Source organism: Battus philenor, unplaced genomic scaffold (genome assembly GCF_028537555.1).
Source record: "Battus philenor isolate CCGP_79_NKW_IND1 unplaced genomic scaffold, ilBatPhil1.0.hap1 SCAF_32, whole genome shotgun sequence".
NCBI lineage: Eukaryota > Metazoa > Arthropoda > Insecta > Lepidoptera > Papilionidae > Battus > Battus philenor.
In genome coordinates this window covers 12,132-36,814 of record NW_027181696.1, presented here as the reverse complement: position 1 = coordinate 36,814, position 24,683 = coordinate 12,132, and the positions used below count along the sequence as shown (strand labels likewise).

The following is a 24,683-nucleotide window of genomic DNA, read 5'->3' as shown; positions in this document are numbered from 1 at the left end:
AAAAAATTAAAAGTTAAATTACGTCTTTAATATCAATTTAGAAAGGAAAAGAAACTTTCTTACAAAATCTTGAAGAGAAAATCAACATCGGATGTTTCGTTTATCCTGCTTGAAATTTGAAGTTGTCTTTTTAATTTTTTTTTTATTAAAACCAATCAAGACTGAAAACTAAGACGAATGTAATATTCGACCAGCGGAGAAATCTCCAACTCTCATTATCTTGACACGGCATAAATTTAAAAATTTAAAAGTTAGATTACGTCTCTAATAACACTTTCAGAAGAAAAATGAGACATTCTATGGAATTCTTGAAGCGAAAATCATCATCAGTTGTTTCGATTATACTGTATGAGGTTAGATTTCTAATTTAAATAATTATGGAGTGAAAAAGTCATAAAAGAAAATTATGACGAATTTATTATCGGACTAGCGGAAACTTCTCCACACAGCGTTACTTTGATACAGCATAGATTTAAAAAATAAAAAAATTAGGTTACGTCCTTCATATCAATTTAGGAAGAAAAATGAGACTTTCTTAGAAAATCTTGAAGCGAAAATCAAAATCATGTGTTTCGTTTACACTGCTTGAAATTTGAATTAGTCCTTTTAATATTTTTTTATTAAAAGCAATCAAAAATGAAAACTATAACGAATGTATTAATCGACCAGCGGAAAAATCTCCATCTAGCATTATCTTGACACTGCATAGATTTAAAAATTTACTAGTTAGGTTACGTCTCTAATTACAATTTCAGAAGAAAAATGAGACATTCTTAGGAAATCTTGAAGCGAAAATCAACATCAGGTGTTTCGTTTATACTGCTTGAAATTTGAAATCGTCTTTATAATTTTTTTTATTAAAAGCAATCAAAAATGAAAACTAAGACGAATGTATTAATCGAACAGCGGAAAAAATCTCCACCTAGCGATACACTGATACGGAATAGATTTAAAAACTTAAAAGTTAGGTTACGTCTCTAATATCAATTGCAGAATAAAATGAGACTTTCTTAGAAACTCTTGGAGCGCAAACCAACATCAGGTTTTTCGTATATACTGCTTGAATTTTGAAGTAGTCTTTTTAATATTTTTTAATTAAAAGCAATCAAAAATGAAATCAAAGACGAATGTATTAATCGACCAGCGGAAAAATCTCCTCCTAGCGTTACATTGATACTGCAAAGATTTAAAAATTTAAGAGTTAGGTTACGTCTCTTATCAATTTCAGAAGAAAATGAGACATTCTTAGAAAATCTTTAAGCGCAAACCAACATCAGGTGTTTCGTATATACTGTATGAGGTAAGATTTTTAATTAAATAATTTTGGAGTAAAAAAGTCATAAAAGAAAATTATGACGAATTTATTATCGGACTAATGGAAAAATCTCCACACAGCGTTACATTGATACTGCAAAGATTTAAAAATTTAAGAATTAGGTTACGTCTCTAATATCAATTTCAGAAGAAAATGAGACATTCTTAGAAAATCTTGAAGCGCAAACCAACATCAGGTGTTTCGTATATACTGTATGAGGTAAGACTTTTAATTAAATAATTTTGGAGTAAAAAAGTCGTAAAAGAAAATTATGACGAATTAATTAACCGACCAGCGGAAAAATCTTCACCTGGCGTTACATGGATACGGAATAGATTTAAGAATTTAAGAGTAAGGTTACGTCTCTAATGTCATTTTAAGAAGAAAAATGAGACTATCTTACAAAATCTTGAAGCGCAAACCAACATCAGGTGATTCGTATATACAGCTTGAAATATGAAATTGTCTTTTTAATATATTTATTTTTAAAAGCAATCAAAAATAAAAACTAAGACGAATGTATTAATCGACCAGCGGAAAAATCTCCACCTAGCGTTACATTGATACGGCATAGATTAAAAAAATTAAAAGTTAGATTACGTCTCTAATATCAATTTTAGTAGAAAAATGAGACATTCTCACGAAATCTTGAAGCGAAAATCAACATCAAGTGTTTCGTTTATGCTGTATGAGGTTAGATTTTTTATTGAAATAATTTTGGTGTAAAAAAGTCATAAAAGAAAATTATGACGAATTTATTATCGGACTAACGGAAAAATCTCCACACAGCGTTACATTGATACTGCAAAGATTTAAAAATTTAGGAGTGCGGTTACGTCTCTAATATCAATTTCAGAAGAAAATGAGACATTCTTAGAAAATCTTGAAGCGCAAACCAACATCAGGTGTTTCGTACATACTGGTTGAAATTTGAAGTTGTCTTTTTAATATTTTTTATTAAAAGCAATAAAAACTGAAAACTAAGACGAATGTATTAATCGACCAGCGGTAAAATCTCCACCTAGCGTTACACTGATACAGCATAGATTTAAAAATTTAAAAGATAGATTACGTCTCTCGTATCAATTTAGGAGGAAAATGAGAATTTCTTAGAAAATCTTGAAGCGCAAATCAACATCAGGTGTTTCGTATATACTGCACGAATTTTGAAGTTGTCTTTTTAAAATTTTTTAATTAAAAGCAATCAAAAATGAAAACAAAGACGAATGTATTAATCGACCAGCGGAAAAATCTCCACCTAGCGTTACATTGATACTGCAAAGATTTAAGAATTTAAGAGTTAGGTTACGTCTCTAATATCAATTTCAGAAGAAAAATGATACATTCTTACGAAATCTTGAAGCGAATAACAACATCAGGTGTTTCGTACATACTGGTTGAAATTTGAAGTTGTCTTTTTAATATTTTTTATTAAAAGCAATAAAAACTGAAAACTAAGACGAATGTATTAATCGACCAGCGGTAAAATCTCCACCTAGCGTTACACTGATACAGCATAGATTTAAAAATTTAAAAGATAGATTACGTCTCTCGTATCAATTTAGGAGGAAAATGAGAATTTCTTAGAAAATCTTGAAGCGCAAATCAACATCAGGTGTTTCGTATATACTGCACGAATTTTGAAGTTGTCTTTTTAAAAAATTTTTATTAAAGGCAATCAAAAATGAAAACTAAGACGAATGTATTAATCGACCAGCGGAAAAATCTCCACCTAGCGTTACATTGATACTGCAAAGATTTAAAAATTTAAGAGTTAGGTTACGTCTCTAATATCAATTTCAGAAGAAAAATGATACATTCTTACGAAATCTTGAAGCGAATAACAACATCAGGTGTTTCGTACATACTGGTTGAAATTTGAAGTTGTCTTTTTAATATTTTTTTATTAAAAGCAATCAAAATTGGAAACTGAGACGAATGTATTAATCGACCAGAGGAAAAATCTCCACCTAGCGTTAAATTGATATGGCATAGATTTAAAAATTTAAAAGTTAGATAACATCTCTAATATCAATTTTAGAAGAAAAATGAGACATTCCTTTGAAATCTTGATGCGAAAATCAATATCAGGTGTTTCGTTTATACTGTTTGAAATTTGAAGTTGTCTTTTTAAAATTTTTTGATTAAAAGCAATCAAAAATGAAAACAAAGACGAATGCATTAATCGACCAGCGGAAAAATCTCCACCTAGCGTTACATTGATACTGCAAAAGATTTAAAAATTTAAAAGTTTAATTACGTCTCTAATATCAATTTCAGAAGAAAATGAGACATTCTTAGAAAATCTTGAAGCGCAAACCAACATCAGGTGTTTCGTATATACTGTATGAGGTAAGATTTTTAATTAAATAATTTTGGAGTAAAAAAGTCATAAAAGAAAATTATGACGAATTTATTATCGGACTAATGGAAAAATCTCCACACGGCGTTACATTGATACTGCAAAGATTTAAAAATTTAAAAGTTGAATTACGTCTCTAATATCAATTTCAGAAGAAAATGAGACATTCTTAGATAATCTTGAAGCGCAAACCAACATCAGGTGTTTCGTATATACTGTATGAGGTAAGACTTTTAATTAAATAATTTTGGAGTAAAAAAGTCATAAAAGAAAATTATGACGAATTAATTAACCGACCAGCGGAAAAATCTCCACCTGGCGTTACATGGATACGGAATAGATTTAAGAATTTAAGAGTTAGGTTACGTCTCTAATGTCATTTTAAGAAGAAAAATGAGACTATCTTACAAAATCTTGAAGCGCAAACCAACATCAGGTGTTTCGTATATACTGCACGAAATTTGAAGTTGTCATTTAAAACTTTTTAACTAAAAGCAATCAAAAATAAAAACTAAGACGAATGTATTAATCGACCAGCGGAAAAATCTCCACCTAGCGTTACTTTGATACTGCAAAGATTTAAAAATTTAGGAGTTAGGTTACGTCTCTAATGTCATTTTAAGAAGAAAATTGAGACTATCTTACTAAATCATGAAGCGCTAACAAACATCAGGTGTTTCATATGTACTGCACGAAATTTGAATATGTCTTTTAAAATTTTTTTACTAAAAGCAATCTAAAATGAAAACAAAGACGAATGTATTAATCGACCAGCGGAAAAATCTCCACCTAGCGTTACATTGATACTGCAAAGATTTAAAAATTTAAGAATTAGGTTACGTCTCTAATATCAATTTCAGAAGAAAATGAGACATTCTTAGAAAATCTTGAAGCGCAAACCAACATCAGGTGTTTCGTATATACTGTATGAGGTAAGACTTTTAATTAAATAATTTTGGAGTAAAAAAGTCGTAAAAGAAAATTATGACGAATTAATTAACCGACCAGCGGAAAAATCTTCACCTGGCGTTACATGGATACGGAATAGATTTAAGAATTTAAGAGTAAGGTTACGTCTCTAATGTCATTTTAAGAAGAAAAATGAGACTATCTTACAAAATCTTGAAGCGCAAACCAACATCAGGTGATTCGTATATACAGCTTGAAATATGAAATTGTCTTTTTAATATATTTATTTTTAAAAGCAATCAAAAATAAAAACTAAGACGAATGTATTAATCGACCAGCGGAAAAATCTCCACCTAGCGTTACATTGATACGGCATAGATTAAAAAAATTAAAAGTTAGATTACGTCTCTAATATCAATTTTAGTAGAAAAATGAGACATTCTCACGAAATCTTGAAGCGAAAATCAACATCAAGTGTTTCGTTTATGCTGTATGAGGTTAGATTTTTTATTGAAATAATTTTGGTGTAAAAAAGTCATAAAAGAAAATTATGACGAATTTATTATCGGACTAACGGAAAAATCTCCACACAGCGTTACATTGATACTGCAAAGATTTAAAAATTTAGGAGTGCGGTTACGTCTCTAATATCAATTTCAGAAGAAAATGAGACATTCTTAGAAAATCTTGAAGCGCAAACCAACATCAGGTGTTTCGTATATACAGCTTGAAATATGAAATTGTCTTTTTAATATTTTTTTATTAAAAGCAAACAAAAATTAAAACTAAGACTAATGTATTAACCGACCAGCGGAAAAATCTCCACCTGGCGTTACATTGATACGGCATAGATTTATAAATTTAAAAGTTAGGTTACGTCTCTTTTATCAATTTCAGGAGTAAATTAAGACTTTCTTAGAAAATCTTAAAGCGCAAAACAACATCAGGTGTTTCGTACATACTGGTTGAAATTTGAAGTTGTCTTTTTAATATTTTTTTATTAAAAGCAAACAAAAATTAAAACTAAGACTAATGTATTAACCGACCAGCGGAAAAATCTCCACCTGGCGTTACATTGATACGGCATAGATTTATAAATTTAAAAGTTAGGTTACGTCTCTTTTATCAATTTCAGGAGTAAATTAAGACTTTCTTAGAAAAACTTAAAGCAAAAAACAACATCAGGTGTTTCGTACATACTGCTTGAAATTTGAAGTTGTCTTTTTAATATTCTTTTATTAAAAGCAATCAAAAATGAAAACTAAGACGAATGTATTAATCGACCAGCGGAAAAACCTCCACCTAGCGTTACATTGATACGGCACAGATTTAAAAATTTAAAAGTTAGGTTACGTCTGTAATATCAATTTCAGAAAAAAAAAACACTTTCTTTAAAAATCTTGAAGCGCTAAAAAACATCAGGTGTTTCGTTTATACTGCTTGAAATCTGAAGTTGTCTTTTTAATATTGTTTTATTAAAATAAATCAAAACTGAAAACTAAGACGAATATATTAATCGACCAGCGGAAAAATCTCCACCTAGCGTTACATTGGTACGGCATAGATTTAAAAAATTAAAAGTAAGGTTACGTCTCTAATATCAATTTTAGGAGTAAATTAAGACTTTCTTTAAAAATCTTGAAGCGAAAATAACCATCAGTTGTTTCGTATATACTGCTTGAAATTTGAAGTTGTCTTTTTAATATTATTTTATTAAAAGCAATCAAAACTGAATACTAAGACGAATGTATTAATTGACCAACGGAAAAATCTCCACCTAGCGTTACATTGATACGGAATAGATTTAAAAATTTAAAAGTTAGGTTACGTCTCCAATATCAATTTCAGAAGAAAATGAGACTTTCTTAGAAAATCTTGAAGCGAAAATTAACATTAAGTATTTCGTTTATACTGCTAGAAAGTTGAAGTTGTCTTTTTAATATTTTTTTATGAAAAGCAAAAAAAACTGAAATTATAGACGAATGTATTAACCGACCAGCGGAAAAACCTCCAACTAGCGGTACATTGATACGACATAGAGTTAAAAATTTAAAAGTTAGGTTATGTCTATAATATCAATTTTAGAAGAAAAATGAGACATTCTTATGAAATCTTGAAGCGTAAATCAACATCAGATGTTTCCTGTATACAGCATGAAATTTGATGTTGTCTTTTTAATATTTTTTATTAAAAGCAGTCAAAACTGAAAACTGAGACGAATGTATTAATCGACCAGCGGAAAAATCTCCGCCTAGCGTAACATTGATACTGCATAGACTTAAAAATTTAAACGTTAGGTTAAGTCTCTACTATCAATTTCGAAAGGAAATGAGACTTTCTTAGAAAATCTTGAAGAGCAAATCAACATCAGGTGTTTCGTATATACTGCACGAAATATGAAGTTGACTTTTTAATATTTTTTAACTAAAAGCAATTAAAAATGAAAATGAAGACGAATGTATTAATCGACCAACTGAGAAATCTGCATCTAGCGTTACATTAATACTGCATAGATTTACAAATTTAAAAGTTACGTCACGTCTCCAATATCAATTTAGGAAGAAAAATGAGACTTTCTTAGAAAATCTTGAAGTGCAAATCAACATCAGGTGATTCGATTATACTGCTGGAAATAGGAGTTTCCTTTTTATTATTTTTTTATTAAAAGCAATCAAAACTTAAATTTGAGACTTATGTATTAATCGACCAGCGGAAAAATCTCCACCTAGCGTTACATTGATATTGCATAGATTTAAAAATTATAAGTTAGGTTACGTCTTCAATACCAATTTTAGAAGAAAATGAGACTATTTAAGAAAATCTTGAAGCGAAATTCAACATCAGGTGTTTCGTATATACTGCTTGAATTTTGAAGTTCTCTTTTTAATATTTTTTTATTAAAAGCAATCAAAAATGAAAACTAAGACGAATGTAATAATCGACCAGCGGAAAAATCTCCACCTAGCGTTGCATTGATACGGCAGAGATTTGAAAATTTAAAAGTTTGGTTACGTTTCTAATATCAATTTAGGAAAGAAAATGAGACATTCTAAAAAAATCTTGAAGCGCATATCAACATCAGGTGTTGCGTTTATACTGCTTGAAATATGAAGTTGTCTTTTTAATATTTTTTTATTAAAAGCAATCAAAACTTAAATTTGAGACTAATGTATTAATCGACCAGCGGAAAAATCTCCACCTAGCGTTACATTGATATTGCATAGATTTAAAAATTATAAGTTAGGTTACGTCTTCAATACCAATTTTAGAAGAAAATGAGACTATTTAAGAAAATCTTGAAGCGAAATTCAACATCAGGTGTTTCGTATATACTGCTTGAATTTTGAAGTTCTCTTTTTAATATTTTTTTATTAAAAGCAATCAAAAATGAAAACTAAGACGAATGTAATAATCGACCAGCGGAAAAATCTCCACCTAGAGTTGCATTGATACGGCAGAGATTTAAAAATTTAAAAGTTTGGTTACGTTTCTAATATCAATTTAGGAAAGAAAATGAGACATTCTAAAAAAATCTTGAAGCGCATATCAACATCAGGTGTTGCGTTTATACTGCTTGAAATATGAAGTTGTCTTTTTAATATTTTTTTATTAAAAGCAATCAAAACTGAAATTTAAGACGAATGTATTAATCGACCAGCGGAAAAATCTCCACCTAGCGTTACATTGATATTGCAAAGATTTAAAAATTTAAAAGTTAGGTTACGTCTTCAATATCAATTTTAGAAGAAAATGAGACTATCTAAGAAAATCTTGAAGCGCAATTCAACATCAGGCTTTTCGTATATACTGCAGGAAATTTGAAGTTGTCTTTTTAATATTTTTTTATTAAAAGCAATCAAAACTGAAATTTAAGACGAATGTATTAATCGACAAGCGGAAAAATTTCCACCTCGCGTTACATTGATACTACAAAGATTTACAAATTTAAGAGTTAGGTTACGTCTCTAATATCAATTTAGGAAGAAAAATGAGACTTTCTTAGAAAATCTTGAAGCGCAAATCAACATCAGGTGTTTCGTATAATACTGCTTGAAATATGAAGTTGTCTTTTTAATATTTTTTATTAAAAGCAATCATTAATAAAAACTAAGACGAATGTATTAAACGACCAGCGGAAAAATCTCCACCTAGCGTTACATTGATACGGCATAGATTAAAAATTTAAAAGTTAGGTGACGTCTCTAATATCAATTTCAGTAGTAAATTAATACATTCGTCTTAGTTTTTTTTTAATGATTGCTTTTAATAAAAAATATTAAAAAGACAACTTCATATTTCAAGCAGTATATACGAAACACCTGATATTGATTTGCGCTTCAAGATTTTCTAAGAAAGTCTCATTTTTCTTCTAAAATTGATATTAGAGACGTAATCTAACTTTTAAATTTTTTAATCTATGCCGTATCAATGTAACGCTAGGTGGAGATTTTTCCGCTGGTCGATTAATACATTCGTCTTAGTTTTTATTTTTGATTGCTTTTATTGAAAATTATTAAAAGACATCTTCAAATTTCGTGCACTATATACGAAACACCTGATGTTGATTTTCGCTTCAAGATTTTCTTAAAAAGTCTCATTTTTCTTCCAAAATTGATATAAGATACGTAACCTTGCTTTTAAATTTTTAAATCTATGCAGTATCAATGTAACGCTGTGGGGAGATTTCTCTGCTGGTCGATTAATACATTTGTCTAAGTTTTTATTTTTTATTGCTTTTAAAAAAAAATATATTAAAAAGACAATTTCATATTTCAAGCTGTATATACGAAACACCTGATGTTGGTTTGCGCTTCAAGATTTTCTAAGAATGTCTCATTTTCTTCTGAAATTGATATTAGAGACGTAACCACACTCCTAAATTTTTAAATCTATGCAGTATGAATGTAACGCTAGGTGGAGATTTTTCCGCTGGTCGATTAATACATTCGTCTTAGTTTTTATTTTTGGTTGCTTTTAATAAAAAATATTAAAAGACATCATCAAATTTCGTGCACTATATACGAAACACCTTATGTTGATTTTCGCTTCAAGATTTCGTTAGAATGTCTCATTTTTCTTCTAAAATTGATATTAGAGACGTAATCTAACCTTTAAATTTTTTAATCTATGCCGTATCAATGTAACGCTAGGTGGAGATTTTTCCGCTGGTCGATTAATACATTCGTCTTTGTTTTCATTTTTGATTGCTTTTAATTAAAAAATTTTAAAAAGACAACTTCAAATTTCAAAAAGTATAAACGAAACACCTGATATTGATTTTCGCATCAAGATTTCAAAAAAACGTCTCATTTTTCTTCTAAAATTTATATTAGAGACGTAATCTAACTTTTAAATTTTTAAATCTATGCCGTATCAATGTAACGCTAGGTGGAGATTTTTCTGCTGGTCGATTAATACATTCGTCTTAAATTTCAGTTTTGATTGCTTTTAATAAAAAAATATTAAAAAGACAACTTCAAATTTCCTGCAGTATATACGAAACACCTGATGTTGGTTTGCGCTTCAAGATTTTGTAAGAATGTTTCATTTTTCTTCTTAAAATGACATTAGAGACGTAACCTAACTCTTCAATTTTTAAATCTTTGCAGTGTCAATGTAACGCTAGGAGGAGATTTTTCCGCTGGTCGATTAATACATTCGTCTTTGTTTTCATTTTTGATTGCTTTTAATAAAAACATATTAAAAAGACAACTTCAAATTTCGTGCAGTATATACGAAACACCTGATGTTGATTTGCGCTTCAAGATTTTCTAAGAAAGTCTCATTTTCTTCTGAAATTAATAGTAAAGACGTAACCTAACTTTTAAATTTTTAAATCTATGCCGTATCAATGTTACGCTAGGTGGAGATTTTTCCGCTGGTCGATTAATATATTCGTCTTAGTTTTCATTTTTGATAGCGTTTAATAAAAAAATTTTAAAAAGATAACTTAAAATTTCAAGCAGTTAACATTAATACTGCATAGATTAAAAAATTTAAAAGTTAGGTTACCTCTCTACTATCGATTTCAGAAGAAAATGAGACTTTCTTAGAAAATCTTGAAGCGCAAATCAACTTCAGGTTTTTCGTTTATACTGCTTGAAATAGAAGTTGTCTTTTCATATTTTTTTATTAAAAGCAATCAAAAATGAAAACTAAGACGAATGTATTAATCGAGCAGCGGAAAAATCTACACCTAGCGTAACATTGATATGGCATAGATTTAAAAATTTAAAAGTTAAGTTACGTCTCTAATATCAATTTCAGGAGTAAATTAAGACTTTCTAAGAAAATCTTGAAGCGCAAATCAACATCAGGTGTTTCGTATATCCTGCACGAAATTTGAAGTTGTCTTTTTAAAATTTTTTTACTAAAAGCAATCAAAACTGAAAACAAAGATGAATGTATTAATCGACCAGCGGAAAAATCATCACCTAGCATTACATTGATACTGCATAGATTTAAGAATTTAAGAGTGAGGTTACGTCTCTAATATCAATTTCAATAGTAAATTAAGACATTCTTACAAAAGCTTGAAGTGCAAATCCACATAAGGTGTTTCGTTTATACTGCTTGAAATTTTAAGTTGTCTTTTCAATATTCTCTTATTAAAAGCAATCAAAAATGAAAACTAAGACGAATGTATTAATCGACCAGCGGAAAAATCCCCATCTAGCGTTACATTGATACTGCATAGATTTAAAAATTTAAAAGGTAGATTACGTCTCTAATATCAATTTTAGAAGAAAATGAGACATTCTTAGAAAATCTTGAAGTGCAAACCAACATCAGGTCTTTCGTATATACTGCTTGTAATTTGAATATGTCTTTTTAATATTTTTTTATTAAAAGCAATCAAAAATGAAAACTAAGACGAATGTATTAATCTACCAGCGGAATAATCTCCACCCAGCGCTACATTGATACTGCATAGACTTAAAAATTTAAGAGTTAGGTTACGTCTCTAATATCAATTTTAGAAGAAAAATGAGACACTCTTACGAAATCTTGAAGTGGAAATCAACATCAGGTATTCCGTTTATACTGTATGAGGTAAGATTTTTAATTAAATAATTTTGGAGTAAAAAAGTCATAAAAGAAAATTATGACGAATTAATTAACCGACCAGCGGAAAAATCTCCACCTGGCGTTACATTGATACGGCATAGATTTAAAAATTTAAGAGTTAGGTTACGTCTCTAATGTCATTTTAAGAAGAAAAATGAGACTAACTTACAAAATCTTGAAGCGCAAACCAACATCAGGTGTTTCGTATATACTGCACGAAATTTGAAGTGGTGTTTTTAATATTTTTTATTAAAAGCAATCAAAACTGAAAACTAAGACGAATGTACTAATCTACCGGCGGAATAATCTCAACCTAGCGTTACATTGATACGGCATAGATTTAAAAATTAAGGAGTTAGGTTACGTCTCTAATATCAATTTCAAAAGAAAATAAGACTTTCTTTAAAAATCTTAAAACGCAAAACAACATCAGGTGTTTCGTTTCTACTGCATAAAATATGCAGTTGTCTTTTTAAAATTTTTTTACTAAAAGCAAACAAAAATAAAAACTAAGACGAATGTATTAATCGACCAGCGGAAAAATCTCCACCTAGAGTTACATTGATACGGCATATATTTAAAAATTTAAAAGTTAGATTACGTCTCCAATATCAATTTCAGAAGAAAATAGGACGTTCTTAGGAAATCTTGAAGCGAAAAACAACATCAGGTGTTTCGTATATATTGCTTGAAATTTGAAGTTGTCTTTTTAATATTTTTTATTAATAGCAATAAAAATTGAAAACTATAACGAATGTATTAATCGACCAGCGGAAAAATCTCCATCTAGCATTATCTTGAGCCTGCATAGATTTAAAAAATTAAAAGTTAAATTACGTCTTTAATATCAATTTAGAAAGGAAAAGAAACTTTCTTACAAAATCTTGAAGAGAAAATCAACATCGGATGTTTCGTTTATCCTGCTTGAAATTTGAAGTTGTCTTTTTAATTTTTTTTTATTAAAACCAATCAAGACTGAAAACTAAGACGAATGTAATATTCGACCAGCGGAGAAATCTCCAACTCTCATTATCTTGACACGGCATAAATTTAAAAATTTAAAAGTTAGATTACGTCTCTAATAACACTTTCAGAAGAAAAATGAGACATTCTATGGAATTCTTGAAGCGAAAATCATCATCAGTTGTTTCGATTATACTGTATGAGGTTAGATTTCTAATTTAAATAATTTTGGAGTGAAAAAGTCATAAAAGAAAATTATGACGAATTTATTATCGGACTAGCGGAAACTTCTCCACACAGCGTTACTTTGATACAGCATAGATTTAAAAAATAAAAAAATTAGGTTACGTCCTTCATATCAATTTAGGAAGAAAAATGAGACTTTCTTAGAAAATCTTGAAGCGAAAATCAAAATCATGTGTTTCGTTTACACTGCTTGAAATTTGAATTAGTCCTTTTAATATTTTTTTATTAAAAGCAATCAAAAATGAAAACTATAACGAATGTATTAATCGACCAGCGGAAAAATCTCCATCTAGCATTATCTTGACACTGCACAGATTTAAAAATTTACTAGTTAGGTTACGTCTCTAATTACAATTTCAGAAGAAAAATGAGACATTCTTAGGAAATCTTGAAGCGAAAATCAACATCAGGTGTTTCGTTTATACTGCTTGAAATTTGAAATCGTCTTTATAATTTTTTTTATTAAAAGCAATCAAAAATGAAAACTAAGACGAATGTATTAATCGAACAGCGGAAAAAATCTCCACCTAGCGATACACTGATACGGAATAGATTTAAAAACTTAAAAGTTAGGTTACGTCTCTAATATCAATTTCAGAATAAAATGAGACTTTCTTAGAAACTCTTGGAGCGCAAACCAACATCAGGTTTTTCGTATATACTGCTTGAATTTTGAAGTAGTCTTTTTAAAATTTTTTAATTAAAAGCAATCAAAAATGAAATCAAAGACGAATGTATTAATCGACCAGCGGAAAAATCTCCTCCTAGCGTTACATTGATACTGCAAAGATTTAAAAATTTAAGAGTTAGGTTACGTCTCTTATCAATTTCAGAAGAAAATGAGACATTCTTAGAAAATCTTTAAGCGCAAACCAACATCAGGTGTTTCGTATATACTGTATGAGGTAAGATTTTTAATTAAATAATTTTGGAGTAAAAAAGTCATAAAAGAAAATTATGACGAATTTATTATCGGACTAATGGAAAAATCTCCACACAGCGTTACATTGATACTGCAAAGATTTAAAAATTAAAAAGTTAGATTACGTCTCTAATATCAATTTTAGAACAAAAATTAGACATAATTAGGTAATCTTGAAGCGAAAATCAACATCAGGTGTTTCGTATATATTGCTTGAAATTTGAAGTTGTCTTTTTAATATTTTTTATTAATAGCAATAAAAAATGAAAACTATAACGAATGTATTAATCGACCAGTGAAAAAATCTCCATCTAGCATTATCTTGACACTGCATATATTTAAAAATTTACTAGTTAGGTTACGTCTCTAATTACAATTTCAGAAGAAAAATGAGACATTCTAAAGGAAATCTTGATGCGAAAATCAACATCAGGTATTTCGTTTATACTGCTTAAATTAGGGAGTTGTCTTTTTAATATTTTTTTTATAAAGCAATCAAAAATCGAAATTAAGACGAATGTATTAATCGACCAGCGGAAAAATCTCCACCTAGCGTTACATTGATACGGCATAGATTTAAAAATTTAAAACTTAAATTATGTCTCTAATATCAATTTAGAAAGGAAAAGAAACTTTCGTAGAAAATCTTGAAGAGAAAATCAACATCGGATGTTTCGTTTATCCTGCTTGAAATTTGAAGTTGTCTTTTTAATTTTTTTTTTTATTAAAACCAATCAAGACTGAAAACTAAGACGAATGTAATAATCGACCAGCGGAAAAATCTCCAACTCTCATTATCTTGACACGGCATAGATTTAAAAATTTAAAAGTTTGGTTATGTCTTTAATATCAATTTCAGCAGTAAATTAAGACTTTCTTAGAAAATCTTGAAGCGATAATAACCATCAGGTGTTTCGTTTATACTGCTTAAAATATTCAGTTGTCTTTTTAATATTTTTTTATTAAAAGCAATCAAAAAAAAACTAAGACGAATGTATTAATCGACAAGAGGAAAATCTCCACCTAGCGTTACATTGATACGGCATAGATTTAAAAATTTAAAAGTTTGGTTACGTCTCTAATATCAATTTCAAGAGTAAATTAAGACTTTCTTAGAAAATCTTGAAGCGCAAAACAACATCAGGTGTTTCGTATATACTGCTTGAAATATGAAGTTGTCTTTTTAATATTTTTTATTAAAAGCAATCAAAACTGAAAACTAAGACGAATGTATTAATCGACCAGCGGAAAAATCTCCACCTAGCGTTACATTGATACGGCACAGATTTAAAAATTTAAAAGTTTGGTTACATCTCTAATATCAATTTCAGGAGTAAATTAAGACTTTCTTAGAAAATCTTGAAGCGCAAAACGACATCAGGTGTTTCGTTTATACTGCTTGAAATTTGAAATCGTCTTTATAATTTTTTTTATTAAAAGCAATCAAAAATGAAAACTAAGACGAATGTATTAATCGAACAGCGGAAAAAATCTCCACCTAGCGATACACTGATACGGAATAGATTTAAAAACTTAAAAGTTAGGTTACGTCTCTAATATCAATTTCAGAATAAAATGAGACTTTCTTAGAAACTCTTGGAGCGCAAACCAACATCAGGTTTTTCGTATATACTGCTTGAATTTTGAACTAGTCTTTTTAAAATTTTTTAATTAAAAGCAATCAAAAATGAAATCAAAGACGAATGTATTAATCGACCAGCGGAAAAATCTCCTCCTAGCGTTACATTGATACTGCAAAGATTTAAAAATTTAAGAGTTAGGTTACGTCTCTTATCAATTTCAGAAGAAAATGAGACATTCTTAGAAAATCTTTAAGCGCAAACCAACATCAGGTGTTTCGTATATACTGTATGAGGTAAGATTTTTAATTAAATAATTTTGGAGTAAAAAAGTCATAAAAGAAAATTATGACGAATTTATTATCGGACTAATGGAAAAATCTCCACACAGCGTTACATTGATACTGCAAAGATTTAAAAATTAAAAAGTTAGATTACGTCTCTAATATCAATTTTAGAACAAAAATTAGACATAATTAGGTAATCTTGAAGCGAAAATCAACATCAGGTGTTTCGTATATATTGCTTGAAATTTGAAGTTGTCTTTTTAATATTTTTTATTAATAGCAATAAAAAATGAAAACTATAACGAATGTATTAATCGACCAGTGAAAAAATCTCCATCTAGCATTATCTTGACACTGCATATATTTAAAAATTTACTAGTTAGGTTACGTCTCTAATTACAATTTCAGAAGAAAAATGAGACATTCTAAAGGAAATCTTGATGCGAAAATCAACATCAGGTATTTCGTTTATACTGCTTAAATTAGGGAGTTGTCTTTTTAATATTTTTTTTATAAAGCAATCAAAAATCGAAATTAAGACGAATGTATTAATCGACCAGCGGAAAAATCTCCACCTAGCGTTACATTGATACGGCATAGATTTAAAAATTTAAAACTTAAATTATGTCTCTAATATCAATTTAGAAAGGAAAAGAAACTTTCGTAGAAAATCTTGAAGAGAAAATCAACATCGGATGTTTCGTTTATCCTGCTTGAAATTTGAAGTTGTCTTTTTAATTTTTTTTTTATTAAAACCAATCAAGACTGAAAACTAAGACGAATGTAATAATCGACCAGCGGAAAAATCTCCAACTCTCATTATCTTGACACGGCATAGATTTAAAAATTTACTAGGTAGGTTACGTCTCTAATAACACTTTCAGAAGGAAAATGAGACATTCTATGGAATTCTTGAAGCGAAAATCATCATCGGTTGTTTCGATTATTCTAATTTAAATAATTTTGGAGTGAAAAAGTCATAAAAGAAAATTATGACGAATTTATTATCGGACTAGCGGAAACTTCTTCACACAGCGTTACTTTGATACAGCATAGATTTAAAAATTAAAAAATTAGGTTACGTCCTTCATATCAATTTAGAAAGAAAAATGAGACTTTCTTAGAAAATCTTGAAGCGAAAATCAAAATCATGTGTTTCGTTTACACTGCTTGAAATTTGAATTAGTCCTTTTAATATTTTTTTATTAAAAGCAATCAAAAATGAAAACTATAACGAATATATTAATCGACCAGCGGAAAAATCTCCATCTAGCATTATCTTGACACTGCATAGATTTAAAAATTTACTAGTTAGGTTACGTCTCTAATTACAATTTCAGAAGAAAAATGAGACATTCTTAGGAAATCTTGAAGCGCAAATCAACATCAGGTGTTTCGTTTATACTGCTTGAAATAAGAGTTGCCTTTTTGATATTTTTTATTAAAAGCAATCAAAAATGAAAACTAAGACGAATGTATTAATCGACCAGCGGAAAAATCTCCACCTAGCGTTACATTGATACGACATAGATTTAAAAATTTAAAAATTAGGTTAAGTCTCTAGCATCAATTTCAGGAGTAAATTAAGACTATCTTAGAAAATTTTGAAGCGCAAATCAACATCAGGTGTTTCGTATATACTGCTTGAAATTTGAAGTTGTCTTTTTAATATTTTTTTATTAAAAGCAATCGAAAATGAAAACTAAGACGAATGTATTTATCGACCAGCGGAAAAATTTCCACCTAGCCTTACATTGATACTGCATAGATTAAAAAATTTAAGAGTTAGGTTACGTCTCTAATATCATTTTAGGAAGAAAATTGAGACTTTCTTAGAAAATATTTAAGCGAAAATCAACATCAGGTGTGTCGTATATACTGCACGAAATTTGAAATTGTCTTTTTAACATTTTTTTATTAAAAGCAATCAAAAATCGAAATTAGGACGAATGTATTAATCGACCAGCGGAAAAATCTCCACCTCGCGTTACATTGATACGGCGTTGATTAAAAAATTTAAAAGTTACATTACGTCTCTGATATCAATTTTAGAACAAAAATTACACATAATTAGGAAATCTTGAAGCGAAAATCAACATCAGGTGTTTCGTTTATACTGCACGAAATTTGAAGTTGTCTTTATAAAAATTTTTTACTAAAAGCAATCAAAACTGAAAACTAAGACGGATTTACTAATCGACCGGCGGAAAAATCTCCACCTAGCGTTACACTGATATTGCATAGAATTAAAAATTTAAAAGTTAGGTTACGTATTCATTATCAATTTTAGAAGAAAATGAGACTTTCTTACAAAATCTTGAAGCGCAAATCAACATCAGGTGTTTCGTATATACTGCACGAAATTTGAAGTTGTGTTTTTAATATTTTTTATTAAAAGCAATCAAAAATAAAAATAAGACGAATGTATTAACCGACTAGCGGAAAAATCTCACCCTAGCGTTACATTGATACTGCATAGATTTAAAAATTTAAGAGTTAGGTTACGTTTCTAATATCAATTTCAGGGGAAAATTAAGACTTTCTTAGAAAATCTTGAAGCGAAAATCAACAACAGGTGTTTCGTTTATACTGCACGAAATTTGAAGTTTTTTTTTTAATATTTTTTTATTAGAAGCAATCAAAAATAAAAACTAAGACGAATGTATTAATCGACCAGCGGAAGAATCTCCCCACAGCGTTACATTAATACTGCATAGATTTAAAAATTTAAAAGTTAGGTTACGTCTCTTGTATCAATTTTGGAAGAAAAATGAGACTTTCTCAGAAAGTCTTGAAGCGAAAATCAACATCAGGTGTTTCGTTTATGCTGATTGAAATAGTATTTGTCTTTTTATAATATTTTTTATTAAAAGCAATCAAAAATGAAAACTAAGACGAATGTATTATTCGACCAGCGGAAAAATCTCCAACTAGCGTTACATTGATACTGCAATGATTTAAAAATTTAAGAGTTAGGTTACGTCTCTAATATCAATTTCAGAAGAAAATGAGACTTTCTTAGAAAATCTTGAAGCGAAAATCAACATCAGGTGTTTCGTTTATACTGCTTGAAATATGAAGTAGTCTTTTTCATATTTTTTATTAAAAGCAATCAAAAATGAAAACTAAGACGAATCTATTAATCGACCAGCGGAAAAATCTCCACCTAGCGTTACATTGATACGGCATAGATTTAAAAATTTAAGAGTTAGGTTACGTCTCTAATATCAATTTCAGGAGAAAATGAGACTTTCTTAGAAAATCTTGAAGCCAAAATCAACATCAGGTGTTTCGTTTATACTGCTTGAAATTTGAAGTTGTCTTTTTAATATTTCTTTATTAAAAGCAATCAAAATTGGAAACTAAGACGTATTTACTAATCGATTAGCGGAAAAATCTCCACCTGGCGTTACATTGATACTGCATAGATTTAAAAATTTAAAAGTTAGGTTACGTCTCTTGTATCAATTTTTGAAGAAAAATGAGACTTTCTTAGAAAATATTGAAGCGAAAATCAACATCAGGTGTTTCGTATATACTGCTTGAAATTTGAAGTTGTCTTTTTAATATTTTTTTATTAAAAGCAATCAAAACTGAAAGTTTAGACGAATCTATTAATCGACCAGCGAAAAAATCTCCACCTAGCCTTACATTGATACGGCATAGATTTAAAAATTAAATAGTTACGTTACGTCTCTAATATCAATTTCAGTAGTAAATTAAGACTTTCTTTAAAAATCTTGAAGCGAAAATAACCATCAGTTGTTTCGTTTATACTGCAAAAAATATGCAGTTGTCTTTTAAATATTTTTTTTTATTAAAAGCAATCAAAATTGGAAACTAAGACGAATGTATTAACCGACCAGCGGAAAAATCTCCACCTAGCGTTACATTGATACGGCATAGATTTAAAAATTTAAAAGTTAGGTTACGTCTCTAATATCAATTTCAAGAGTAAATTAAGACTTTCTTAGAAAATCTTGAAGCGAAGATAAACATCAGTAGTTTCCTTTATACTGCTTGAAATATGAAGTAGTCTTTTTAATATTTTTTATTTAAAGCAATCAAAACTGAAAACCTGCTCTGATCATCACCCAAAATATTGAGTCGTTCAAGAAATCTTTGGAGGCAGCAGTGACCGAGTTTCCAATGGAAACCGTTTGTAAATCCATCGACGAATGGCCCTATCGTCTAAAAGCGTGCGTCAAAGCTAAGGGTGGACACATTGAATAACTAGTTTAGTATATTAACATATCCTTTTCACTCTACATAATCACATGTAAAACTTTAGCATAAAGTTGTTTTTTAGCTATTATCGGATATTTTTTTTGTAACGTAAGTTTTTGCTAGACCAGGTATTATTTATATTTTAATATTATTCGTGATTATTTGACATTTTAACAGAAATGGACGTAAATACACAAGGTTGTAGGAGTGGTCGTGGTACGGTAGCTTCTTGTGCTTCGGTAGTTCGTCGGTTGTATCTCGTTCGTCGATTGCTTCTCGTTCGTCGGTTGCTTCTTGATCTTCAGTTGCTTCTTCCTGCGTTGACCGCACCTCCGCTAGCCCTTATAATGAGCGCGGAGACTCTCAACAGCGCGATGCAGATTTTCGTTGCGTCTACTGTGGCGCCATCTGTCATGTATCTGTTTCACTGCCGCCGCCGCCATGCGATTGACGGTCACGTGGGTAAGAGCTTGGTGTTTGAGTGAGCGCGCGATAAGCACGCCACATCACTCCCCCGCCCAGACCGTATCTATGGTCGATAACAATTTGGTAACCTTACTCTTCTGCCGCTCCGGGTCCTCTCGTCTCCGTCTGAGGTAGTAGCAGTTGAAGTGGTTGAAGTGGCTGTAGCGGTTGAAGTATTGGTAGTGGTTAAATTAGTCGACTTGGGGATTAGAGGGATGACCTGATTAGGGACTTGATCTTCCCTAGTCAGATAGGCAGGTTTCAGTCTGTCGACTGAGACAGTAGAGGGCTTGCCCCGTAATTCTATTGTGAAGAATTTTGGGTGTCTTTCTAAGACCTTGAAAGGACCGGCATATGGGGGTTCGAGAGCACCACGTACATGATCTTGACGGAGAAAGACGTGAGAAGTTGTATTAAGATCACGTGGTATGTAAAATGGCACTTTGGTGTGCCAAGACGAGGGTTTCGGGGACAAGTTCGCCATGTGTGCTCGAAGTCTTGTTGCGTACTGGGTAACGTCAGCTGTAGTGTAGTCGTCCACCGGAGTGAGGAACTGGCCAGGCAGTTGAAGTGGCTCGCCGTAGACGAGCTCTGCTGGGCTGGCTTGCAGATCTTCTTTCCAGGAACTCCGGATCCCCATGAGTACGAGTGGAAGTGATTCAGTCCAACTCGATGTGTCGTGGCACATTATGGCTGCCTTCAGCTGTCGGTGCAGGCGCTCCACCATGCCGTTAGCAGCTGGGTGATAAGCAGTGGTGTGAAGATGTCGGGCGCCAATCATGGTAGTAAGAGCCTTGAAGAGGTGGCCCTCAAATTGGCGACCACGGTCGGTAGTCACTCGCGCGGGACACCCAAATCGGGCTATCCATCCGGACACGAGTGCAGCTGCGCAGGTTTCTGCAGTGATGTCTTGTAGTGGAATTGCCTCAGGCCATCTTGTAAATCTGTCAATGACAGTGAGGCAATATATGTAAGATGAAGATAGCGGTAAGGGTCCTACGAGGTCGATGTGGATGTGGGAGAACCTTGCAGATGGGGTAAGGAAGGAGGAGAGCGGAGCACGGGTGTGACGGGTAACTTTACTTGTTTGGCATTTCATGCATTGCCGAGACCACTCTCTACAGTCTTTGCGTATCCCTGGCCACACAAATTTTTGTGCGACCAGCCGTGCTGTAGCTGAAATTCCAGGATGATTCCAGTTGTGGACTATGTCGAAGGCTTGGCGTCTGAAGTTTGGCGTGATGTATGATCGCGGTGGATGGACGGAAGTATCGCAGAAGATAGGAAAGTTGCTGTGTACTGTAGACCTTTTTTCGAGTTGCAAGGCCGAGCCACGCAGAAGCAGATTTTGCAGTTCTGGATCATCGTCCTGAGATATTGCAAGTTTGTCGTAGTCAAGTGCCACCGCGAGTTCCTCCACACGTGAAAGAGCGTCCGCTACTACGTTGTCTGGTCCGGGTATGTACTTAATGTCTGTCGTGAATTGGGATATAAAATCTAAGTATCGAAACTGTCTTGGCGAACAATGCTGTTTGCTGGTAGTAAAGGCAAAAGTTAGCGGTTTATGATCCGTATAGATGGTGAATGACGCGGTTTCCACCATGTGTCTGAAGTATTTTATGGCCTCGTAGACCGCTAGAAGTTCTCTGTCGTAAGGGCTGTACTTTTTCTGCGTAGGCGATAGTTTACGGGAGAAGAACGCTAGAGGCTGCCAGATGTTGTTTTTTAGTTGTTGTAACACTGCTCCAATAGCCGTGTCTGAAGCGTCGGTGACAATTGCTAACTTTGCCAAGTAATCTGGGTGAGCAAGAAGTGCAGCGTTGGAAAGCGAATTTTTGCAGTCTTCAAAAGCTTTTAGAAGCTCCGGTGTCATGTCTACTGGATGAGAGCCTTTAATTTTAGGTCCCTGTAGAACTGAATTGAGAGGCGCTTGGTGTTGGGCAGCCTTAGGGATAAATCTGCGGTAGAAATTTAGCATCCCTAGAAAACGACGCAGCTCTTTTACAGTTTGGGGAACGGGGAACTCTCTTATGGCTTGTATTTTCTCATCCAAAGGTTTACTTCCAGCACCAGATACCTCATAACCCAAAAATTTGACGACCTCCTGTCCAAATACGCATTTTGACGTGTTGATGAGTACGCCATATTGTTTAAGTCGATCGAAGAGCTGGCGTAGGTGCTGTTTGTGTGTTTCTCTGTCAGGAGAGAACAGGATAATGTCATCAACATATCCGTAGCAGAAATCCAGGCCTGATAGTACTTCGTCGATGAAGCGTTGGAATGTTTGAGCCGCGTTTCGAAGTCCGAAAGTCATGAACGGGAACTCAAACATTCCGAATGGCGTCGTGATCGCCGTTTTTGGAATATCCTCGGGATTTACAGCGATCTGATTGTACGCTTTCACGAGATCAACCGTAGAGAAGATGGAGCATTCTGACAGCTGGTGGGCAAAATCTTGAATATGTCGGATAGGGTATCGATCAGGTATAGTCCTGGCGTTAAGTGCTCTGTAGTCACCGCAAGGTCTCCAGCTGTCATCTTTCTTTTTTACCAGGTGAAGAGCAGAAGACCATGGACTCTCTGAGCGTCGAGCTGTACCAGCTGCCAACATTTCCTCGAACTCCTTCTTGGCTGCCTGAGAACGAGCTGGATCTAGACGTCGTGGCTTACAAGAAACCGGCTGACCTGGAGTGGTTCTAATGTAGTGCATCGTGGAATGTTTCGAGGCACCACGCATGCCTGCAGGCCTCGTAATTTCGGGGAGCTCGCGTAGAATCTCGTGGAACTCTGTATCTCCGCTAAAGGCTTTAACGGAAGAGATGTCGTCGATAGTTTCTGCGTTTTCTGAAATTGCGGCTACATGTAGAGTAGTGATACCATCAACCAGACGCTGGTTTCTGCAGTCGACTAGCAAGTTGTAGTAGCTAAGAAAATCTACGCCAATGATGGGCTTAGACACATCAGCTACCGTAAAACTCCATGAAAAATCGCGACGAAGACCGAGGTTGAGATGCAGGTGAATAGGGCCGTAAGTGTGAATAATACTGCCGTTGGCTGCGATGAGATCGTACTTGGATTTAGTGCAGGGCGTCTTGACGGCTGAACGTGGAAAAACGCACAAGTCTGAGCCAGTGTCTACCAGGAACTGCATTTTTGACACACGATCGGTAATGAAAAGGCGGCCTGCGGATGGCGGGCAGTCGTTGGCCGCTACTTCCGACCGCCCTGTTCGTTTCCCGCCTGGAATGTGCAGTGTTGTCTGCATTTAATCGCTTTGGAGCCGTAAGTAAGTGTAGTGGTGAAAACAGTATGGGTGGTCTGGCGGTGGTTGTCGTGGCGTCGAACGACTTCGGAAGCGGTTCCTCTCGTATTTAGATTCTGAGCGAGCACTATTTCTGCCGTTTCGAGATGTAAAGGCGGCTACTTGTCTAGTTAGCTCACTGACTTGTCTGGTAAGCTCCTCCAGCGTTGAAGACGAAGCGCTGCCAGAAGAAGTAGTCGCCATGGAGATCTGCGGTGTGGTAGGGGCGATTTCGTACACTTTGTCCGCCAGCTCCCCCAGCTTTTCTAAAGAAAGGTCTGTCTGTGAAGCAATCACTGTTTGTATGTTTTGAGGTAGACCGTTAGACCATATTGATTTTACTATATGCGAAGGTACTGATGGGCCTGCTAAATCCTCCAAGTAGCGTAGGAATCGTGAGGGTGTCCTATCTCCGAGCTCTTCGAACATTAGTAATTGCTTCACGCGTTTCTCTTGTGAAGCTGACAGGCGTCGTATAAGTTCCGTTTTTAGTTTTTCATATTTTTCATGCCAGACAGGCTGAACTGGCACTCCAGCTGTGAAAACCATAGGGCCGGCTCTTCAGGCCAAAATGGGGGTACTCTTACGCCAACGCGTAACACTTCGGCGATTTTGCGGTCGTCGTTACTAGGCTGACTCATATTGTGGTTTATCTGCGCGTCTTCCGAGTGTGGTATCAGCTGGGTCCGGAAGGTGCTTCTCGTTGTCCTTACTCGGGGTCACCAGTGTAGGAGTGGTCGTGGTACGGTAGCTTCTTGTGCTTCGGTAGTTCGTCGGTTGTATCTCGTTCGTCGATTGCTTCTCGTTCGTCGGTTGCTTCTTGATCTTCAGTTGCTTCTTCCTGCGTTGACCGCACCTCCGCTAGCCCTTATAATGAGCGCGGAGACTCTCAACAGCGCGATGCAGATTTTCGTTGCGTCTACTGTGGCGCCATCTGTCATGTATCTGTTTCACTGCCGCCGCCGCCATGCGATTGACGGTCACGTGGGTAAGAGCTTGGTGTTTGAGTGAGCGCGCGATAAGCACGCCACATCACTC

At 33.0% G+C, this 24,683-nt stretch overlaps 1 protein-coding gene across 1 annotated transcript; it reads right to left on the bottom strand.

The window, feature by feature from the left end:
• Positions 1 to 23,609: 23,609 nt before the first annotated feature.
• LOC137927542 (uncharacterized) lies at positions 23,610 to 24,194 on the bottom strand. Its single transcript, XM_068771332.1, has one exon. It carries the CDS (start codon positions 24,192 to 24,194, stop codon positions 23,610 to 23,612), a length of 585 nt encoding a protein of 194 aa, XP_068627433.1.
• Positions 24,195 to 24,683: the final 489 nt, after the last annotated feature.

What these genes read in the sequence shown, in the direction of transcription:
- LOC137927542 (XM_068771332.1), bottom strand. Translation starts at nt 24,194, where the DNA reads ATGGTTTTCACAGCTGGAGTGCCAGTTCAGCCTGTCTGGCATGAAAAA.